Source organism: Anoplopoma fimbria, chromosome 16, assembly GCF_027596085.1.
Source record: "Anoplopoma fimbria isolate UVic2021 breed Golden Eagle Sablefish chromosome 16, Afim_UVic_2022, whole genome shotgun sequence".
NCBI lineage: Eukaryota > Metazoa > Chordata > Actinopteri > Perciformes > Anoplopomatidae > Anoplopoma > Anoplopoma fimbria.
In genome coordinates this window covers 20975021-20984105 of record NC_072464.1, presented here as the reverse complement: position 1 = coordinate 20984105, position 9085 = coordinate 20975021, and the positions used below count along the sequence as shown (strand labels likewise).

General features: G+C 40.6%; 1 protein-coding gene across 1 annotated transcript in view; it reads right to left on the bottom strand.

Moving 5' to 3' along the window:
* Nucleotides 1-611: 611 nt before the first annotated feature.
* The window catches only part of dgkh (diacylglycerol kinase, eta), a 59038-nt gene continuing 50564 nt past the window's right edge, over nt 612-9085 (bottom strand). Inside the window, 7 exon segments of the mRNA XM_054614874.1 lie at nt 612-2845; nt 6749-6854; nt 7075-7121; nt 7124-7193; nt 7286-7378; nt 8649-8754; nt 8861-9021. Coding sequence (XP_054470849.1) covers nt 2793-2845; nt 6749-6854; nt 7075-7121; nt 7124-7193; nt 7286-7378; nt 8649-8754; nt 8861-9021 — 636 coding nt within the window. The 3' untranslated portion in view covers nt 612-2792.

Sequence of the window (9085 nt, the reverse complement as noted above, 5' to 3'; positions counted from 1 at the left end):
TAATAATGTCCTAATGTAATCAAAATGTAATTGTTATCATCTCTTATCAGCTATACACAAACTAAAGATAAAACAAAATAAATTATAGCATTACTAATAATTAGTAAACATTATAAATACATCATTTCACTTTTTTCAACAGTAAAAAAAAAAACTACAAATTTACCAGGTATTAAAGATGGTTATTATAAAATATTACCAATTTTTTTTTTTATCTTGGATGGCAATTTGATTGATAGGCTTATTGATTTCTGAAAGCCAATTAGCAACATATCGGGCGTACTGAACACAGCAGCCGGACACAACTGATTGTCGGAATAAGCAGCAGAAAAACTGAGCTGTTTGACAAAGTGAGACAGAGACTGTAGAGAGGTGAGATGTAACAGAGCGCCCCCTGGTGGGACATCAGAGACAACACACGAAGATTCAGCCCCTGACTCACTCATTATGATTTAAGGATACTTTGATGAAAGATGAAAGATGTGCACACGTGTTAAGATGTAGCACTCGATAGTCAGTAAATAAAAAAAGTTTTAACCTAATTTAGACTTATTCCTCTTAAAAGGTGAAAAGGCAGAATTAAAACCAACATACAAGCAACACATTATTCTCCAAAAGGGGGGGGATTATCAGAGTGGAAAATGACATGATAAAATTAGTTGGCAATAGTAAGTATACAATTGCTGATAAAGGTTAAAATATGCCACTGTCGTAGTAGACACACCCAAACACGCACAGATACATTGTGATACATATTACGTGTAAACACAACAGTCATGTCTGCCCATTCTACTCATTCGCTGACACTGTCCTACTTTAGTGTCTCATCCTGGAAGCACAGAGGAGCAAAACTACAAACGAGTGAAACCGCTGGAAGAAATCTGGAGTCCATAAGAAAAAAAGCTCTCTGTCTACGGGTGGGGGGGTTAACTTTTTAAAATCTAATCCCCAAACCTCGGGGAGGAGTACGTGTACAAAAAAACTCTTTCAAGGTTGTTTTTTTCCCCCTCCACTGATAAACATCATGTCAGAAAGCTGCAGAGACAGTATCAAAACAAGAGATAAAATATTGCACCATCATTAGAATACAACAGCATTATCATGTACAAGAGATTAGAACCAAAAAAATCAACAATACACAATTGTTATGGTGTAATATACACAATCAAATGTGTAAGCTGTTGACAATGCATGCCATGTCAGCAATCTACAAACGCATTAGACTACAACACTTTACAAACATGGTTTGCATACACTGGTATATATATATACAGTGCATATATGTATATACAAACTTAGCATCACAAATAGAAATATACCCTGTAATGCCACCAGTCTTAAAAGAAACTAACAGTTAAAAGTAGTGTTTCTATCAACGTCTCACTCTTAATTAGGAGAAAAAAAAATAAGAAAAAGCTGCACTTGAACGCTGCTACGCAGGCTGCAGATCAACTGCTCTATTACATATTCAAAACCGATATCTATAACTGCTATTCTCCTTAGCGTTTAAATACTGTGTTAAATTGCCAAAAGTTAAAAAGTTGAGGTGAACCGTTACTTCTATGTAATGATATGAGCATTTGCGCTTGCATGAAGCGAGAAGTAGAAAGTGCCTTTTAAGTATTCCTTAAAAAAACTCTGCAAACCCTAACAGTTAACGTGGCCGGCTGCTTCAGACCGACACTGATCGCCTTCCGACCTTATATGGAACTAAGAACTAAGACCTACTGGCCTATTTCATTTAAGAGGAGCGACCTGGAACAAAAAAAAAGTCTTCATGTTTTCTTGGACATTCACTTTGGTACTGATTTCACATCCACAGAGAACGTGTCAACTTACAAATATTAATTCCAAATATTCATACCTCATCAACAGCTTTAAAAAGAAAGAAAAAATAAAATTCTTATGACTTCTACCAATAAAGCACATTTTTTTTACACTAAATGACTGAAAATATGGCACTTGACACGAATCTTTTGACACATCATTATCATGCAAACAAAATAAATTAAAGCTAGGAAGAAAAAAAAAAGTTGGATTTAGACCCAAAAAAAAGGATGCTTTCAGTAGTAACAAATGGCATCGTAATACTTAAGTCATGTAAAACTTGTTCAAGTGTTATTTTGCACACGAAAAAAAAAAAAAGAAGAAAAATCAAGACACTTATCATGCAATTAAACATATCGAAAGACGAGCAAGCATAGCATGCGACAGTATCCCTCTGTGTTCAGACACCACGCCTCCCAGATCACCGGCCACACTGTGATGTAACACCTCCACCTTCAGCGATGCTACTGAAAAAACCCCAAAAACATCACGTTCACACACCGAACTGAAGCTAAACCCCGCGCTGATGGAAGTCCTGGTTTTTGCTACTAGTTTGTTATCACAACTCAAACAACAAGTCACCTGTCAACAGTATGGTAAGTTGCATACCTGATTGTGTGCTATGAATGGTAATTAACTTAGAAATGGCTTCTTTTTTTGTTTGTTTTTTTCTTGTGAAGATCCATGAAGTCCTTTTTGAATTTCCGTCCGCTTTCCCCGACTGTCATTTTGGCACCAAAGCACAAACGAACACACCGATGTTCTCTTGGTAACAACATCACAAAGGCTTTATCTCAGCACGGGGATTAAAACCCCGGCTCTCCTTTAATACCCATCTTCCCAATCTCTGCTTACGGTGTTGCCAAACTCTTCCACTGATGTGAGGAGAATTTTTGGAATCCCCTTCTTCCGGTAGTGTCTGCTCCCGGGGTTAAAGGTCAACCATAGAGGCCTTGGCCAGGTCTTTAGTTCCCTGGAGAATTCTCTTCATATGACCCACTTTCGATATCCCCAGATCCTGAGGAGAATAAAAGAAGCCCAGCATATTAAAAACGTATTTATGTTGCAAGTCAAGTATTAGAACCAAATCTTGGCCTTTAAAGCGACCACTTTGGTTCAGACTGATTTATCTCAGCAACAGATGGATTGCCGTGTCATTTTGTACAGATATCCACGATGCCCAGAGGTTTCTGAATCATAAAGACTTTGGTGATCGTCTGACTTTTTCTGTTTGGTTGTGAATGAAAAGTCTCAGCAGCTGTTGGACTGCCAGGAAATTTGGTTCAGACATTCACGTCACCATCAAGAAGAATTGTAATGACTTCTGTAATCACTTCACTTTTCATCTAGCGCCATCATCAGGTCAAAGATTCAAATGATTTCTTTAATGCAGCGTTTAGGTTCATCTCTAAATACTATCAAATACTATTTTTTGACTTGTCACAGGTGCAAATAATAAAAGGACTGATTTGCATGTTGTTTTGCACAGAGGCCAGCATGCTAGCTGCTGTTGTTCATGAGAATAACACATATTTTGCCTCAGTGGCATCACTCTCATAAACAGAATGACCCTGTGTTTTCTCTGTGGTCAGCTGTGAAACAAACACATTCAAAACATGAATACATAAGTGGGTTAACTACATTTTTTAAAGGTTTATGTGGGTGTGCCTCCGGCTATTAAATATCACAGAAGAGTTGTGCACACTGCGCCGTCGTACCGACCACACCGACCACACACTCCCTCTGTTCTCCCGGTAACCCCAGCATAATCAACTGTGCTGTTTAAAAGACATCATTGTATATTCCTTATGTTAGTAAATCTTGAGACAGAGGTGTCAGTTACAACATTGATAAATTGTTCATCCAGAGCTGCAATTTAAGGTTATTTTCATTATTGACTAATCTGCCAATCATTTTCTTGATACATATTCAAATTAGATTAGTTTTGTTCGACTAACAAACTATTCACATCTCAAAACCAGTGAACGTTTGCTTAAAACTTACTTTATGAATAATGAAAAGAATTGTGAAATTGAATTGGCCTTTCACTAGATTGACTAATTGATTAATATTTTCAGCCGTACTTTTATTCATTATAATAAAACAAGAAAGCAACACAGAAAACTGGACAAATGAGATGACTGACTGATAAAGTGTGAGACGGTGGAATGAGTGTGCGTGTTGGCGTCATCACACACTGACATCCTGTAGCTGTGCACAGATTTAAACATCACACCAGAGGGCTAATATCAGATTATCACAGATTTACAAAACAAAATAATCATCTCAAGAAATCTTCATAAAATTCGAGGAAATACAAAAGATATGTGTGAGTTCATTTAGAAACAGTGTCTCCATTTGACCACCAGAGAGCACTGACAAGTTCAACTTTAAAATGATATGAATTGGTCACAATTCTTTAATGACCAAAATTTAAAAAGATATTTATCAAAATATATTTGTCGATTATGCATTTATGTTTAACACTTTTTGTTATCACATGTTTTTACTCACAACATAATAATCTAGTCTTGGTTGGGCTTTTATTTCTGTTAATCTTAATTTCATACTTCATACTTTGTGATCCATACAAGGTGATTTCACTCTGGCGATGTAATCTAAATGTATTTCCTCACAGATGAAGGGAACTTGTTTCTCAAGCTTGTTTGGCCCATACGGGTTCTTCTGCTCTTCAGCAGAAAAGCAGCTGATGTCTCCAATCATTTCTTTCTCAATTTTCCATTTGTATGTGCAAAACGGCGGAAGCATCGTTTCCACAACAGCGCTGGTACACACCTACGTAGTGAGTAGGAAGGCATCAGATAAGCCTCCAACGGATCAGAACAAATTCAAGTGAACATGTGTGAATGTGTGATCCGTGCATGTTTGTATAATTGTGTAAAAACTATTTAAACTGACCAATTTCATTCTCCTTTGGGACTCTTTTCTTGTTAAACAGTTTCATACAATTTGAGTCGAGCCACTCAAAATATTTCAACTAAACCCCCTGCCTGACTTTGCACTTTTAACCCTTTGACAACCAGCCCAGTTCGACCCATCCACTCCACTCCCATCCCCGTCCTGTAGGCTTCCCCTCTTCAGAAGATACACAGTGTTAGTGGGTTACAGTGAGTCTCTTTCACAAAGCAACGATCAGACAGTTTAGAAGCCAAGCAGAGCGATGCAGAGCAGCACGAGAGGAGGCCAAACAGGGAGACACCTGACAGGTTAAAGAGCGTAAGAAGTCCAGTAGACAGGAGAGAGAGAGTTGATTGTGGGTTGGACGAGAGGGTTCACACAGATTCAGTGAGGGATCGAGGTGTGTGTGTGTGTGTGTGTGTGTGTGTGTGTGTGTGTGTGTGTGTGTGTGTGTGTGTGTGTGTGTGTGTGTGTGTGTGTGTGTGTACCTTCAGGTCCCTCCTCTCCAGGTGCAGCAGCTCCGAGCCTCTGATGTCGTGTCGGATGAAGGTGTCTCTGTACTCCCCCAGACTCAGCTGTTCCAGCCAGACGCCCACCTCCTCTGTGCCCCATCTTTCCACTACACACACACACACACACACACACCAATCAACACACACACAAACACACACACACGGGGCAGAGCAGAGAGGGGCTCAGGGCGCCTCACAGGTATGCACACACACACACACACACACACACACACACACACACACACACACACACAAACACACAGCGAAAGCTTTCACTCTCACACTTCACTCGACTGCTTGTCCCGTTCGTGTACTCTCAGGAATATGTTGTCGCACACACAACCTCACAAATTTGTGGTGAATCACTGAATGGAAAGATGGAATAAAGATGGAGGGAGAGCACCAGAGAGGAAGGGAAGAGGGGGAGAGCGGTGGCGGTGGCGGCAGCTAGCGGAGGAGTTTGACAAAGGCCAAAGGTCGGTCAGAACAAGGTGGTGGCCCAATGCCGTTCCAGGACGACTGGGAGGGGGGAGGGGCATGCACATATATCGACCAATATCAGAACACACAGAAAAAGTAGGAAGTAAAGGGAGAAGGAAGCCTTTTGCGGTCTGCAGGAAACACAGCCCAACTGATCCAGAACCAGCTTGAGATGAGAGGAAGGGCTAACACTCTTTAACCCGATCTGACTGTTGATGTATATTCATTGGTCCTATTATGTATAAGAACATTTACCCACTTAGTGCATTTTGACATTATTGTGCAACAAAAAGGATTTGATTTCTGTCTGTTTTCATGTTCAAATGAACTCTTGGATCCCTGCAGGCTTTCCCTTGTTGCAGCCTTGTTCTTCACCTGACGTTTGCGCCTTCTGAACCCATGTAGACGGCTCGATGAGAGCATGAATGGAGGGGAGGGGTGGTGGTGGTGGTGTGAGTTGATGGTTGGAGGTCAGACTGTGGGACATACCACCTCAGACACACACCCATTCTTTGTGTTTATAACGAAGCAAGACCTTTATGAGTGGACTGCAATGTGATGATCGTGACATGTGGCATGGGTGAGAGGTAACCATGACGACTGTTGGAAGAACCAAGTTTGTTGCGTGTGCAAGTGTGCGAGTTCAAATAATTAATGAGTAACTAATGAATTAACACAGGATGGTAGCATAGCTAGCTATTCGTCCTGGTTTCCACTAGTGGAGGTATTTAATAATCTAAGTATTTAATTCAACTGTGAAATGATTTCTGCAGCTTCACAGACAAACATCCATTCTAAACTCTCAACTGAAACCTCATACTTTGATTGATAAATAAAATATGCTTAGCTTCTTATATATATTATATTTGAGCTTTCACCCAGTGGATTCTGATTTCATGCTACCATCCTTTCAAATAAAAGGCAGTGACAATGAGGCAAACAGAGATCCCCATGGCAGATGAGTCAGTCCTGTCTGGTCGCTAGTGAGGGAAAAGTTGTCACAGCCCTACCTGACTGAGGGCTCGTCTTCTTGGCGGCCTTCTCCTTCTTGAACTTGGGCACTATGCGGAACATGCTGCTGCGACTGTTCCTCTTGCCGTAACCCAGAGAGTGGTCCTGGTACATAAGCACAGTCAACCTACAGCCTTTCATTTAGCTACTCAGCTCTCCCGTTACATGGAGCCATGTTACACTGAACACATACAGTATATATGGGTGAAGAGGGCTTTAAGTGATGGGAGTAAAAACACAATGGTGGTAATGCTATACACGTCTTCATATATATATATATATATATATATATGTGTGTGTGTGAGTGTTTGCTGAGGCTGCTCACCTCTTCATCATTAGGCTGCAGTATGTGGTAGAGCCAGGGGATCTCTCCAGTTTGCCCAGTTCCAGCTCCACACTCTGCAGAGCACTGGACAGCTGGTCCTCTTCTGGCTGGTCCAGTTGCTGTAATTTGGGGAAAAACAAGAAGATATCAGCTACAGGCAAAAGTGAAAGAAAGTCATTTATATAACGATAAGGTCTTAATGATAACTCACCAGAGAGACTCGGCCCAGCAGCAGGGACTCTGTCTCGTTGTACAGAGCCTTGACGGTGCTGGCCACCTCGATGGCTGTGATTCTGGTCAGACTCTGGAAACGAGATACAACAGTTGTTTAGTATAATCTGACACATTGTACAACAAAAACAGCCATGAAAGCATACTCTATATCAGTGGTTCTCAACCTTTTTTCAGTGATGTACCCCCTGTGAAATATTTTTTCAGCCAAGTACCCCCTAACCAGTGCAAAATCTTTGGTTGAAAAAAAGATGTAACACACAGCGCTGTGCCATCAGTGTCTGATTTATTAAACTGTCAACACTGAAGATTGCATTGTGGCATTGAATTCAGTTCATGAACTTACACTTATATTTTATTGAATATTTATTAAATAACTATTTTGAAAGGATTTTTGAATGGATGCTAATTTTAAATATATTCTTTAAAAATCTCAAGTACCCCTGGAGTGCCTTCACGTACCCCCATTTGAGAACCACTGCTCTATATAACTGGTAGCTGTTTCTCGTTTTGAGCATTTGAATAGCTTCAGTCGAAAACTATTGCAGTCATAATCCTAGACTGTAAACAGGAAGTGGACAAAGTTACCGTGACTATTCCAATTGGTTTGTGGACTAATGTTTTAAAGGCCCGAATTCTTCATTTTGCCCGTCGCCATCATGTTTCTTTTTACCATAAGTGATATGAGAGGGTGGAGCTAAGTCCAATGTAACGCAGAATAAGCCATTTTTAGAGCGATCAAAATGCTACAATTAACTATCATGAGATGAAAACACTCTGTGAAAGGGTTAAAGTAATAAGAAGAAAACACAGACGACTCCCAGACTGGACAACGCTGTGATATCGACCTGTCAATCACAAGGTAGCCCCGCCCTAAAGCATACCCTGCTTTATGGTCTGTTTGACTCTAAATGGAGCATCATTTACTAAATGAACATCATGCTGTATTGAAGAAGACTTGAAACTAGAGATTGAGACCATAAACTCATGTTTACAATGTTTACTGAGGGAATAAATCAAGAGAGAAGTAGAGTCATTTTCTCATAGACTTCTATGCAATTTGCAGCGAGGAGTCTGATGGCCATTACAGAAAATGCAAATTTAAGGCACTTCCGCATCGGCTTCACACTTCCCGACTGGTAATAGTTAATGTGACACGTTCTAAAGGATACATCTGTTACAACATACACAGATAAATGTATCAATTCTTTGAAATGATTCATTCTAAACGCAGGTTTAAACTTGACTTCAAACCTAAAATGCAGCTACCATACAGCAACATCCCATTGCTCACAGTAGAATGAAAAAAACCTGATATGTTGTGACTTGTGTTGATGGCTTACCTCTGGGAACTTGGGGTGTGTTTTGTTGATGGCGTGAGACGAGGCATTAACAGCATGAGCCAGCTCCTGCTCTAAAAACCCGTTGGTCTTTGCAGCCTCGCATATCCTGTGATCAGACAAAAAATATATAAAAAATGATGCTTTAACATATATGTAAAGCCTGCGTGGCCTTCTAGAGTGAGACCTGATATTCATGGGAGTGCATGTTTTACCTCGTAATGAGCTCCTCTGCAGCTCGGGCGCACAACTGCACCATGCCGGCCTCCTCCTCTGTAGCCAGGTCCACAGACTGCTGCGGGTAGAGGTGAGGCCGCAAGGGAGGCTTGTCATACTTCAGCTTGTCCTCCCACGACTTCAACGTGTTCTCAAACGCCTGCGGGGGGGGGGGGGGAATCAAAAGATGAGTGCATGTCACGTAAAGCAAATCTTGCAAAGAT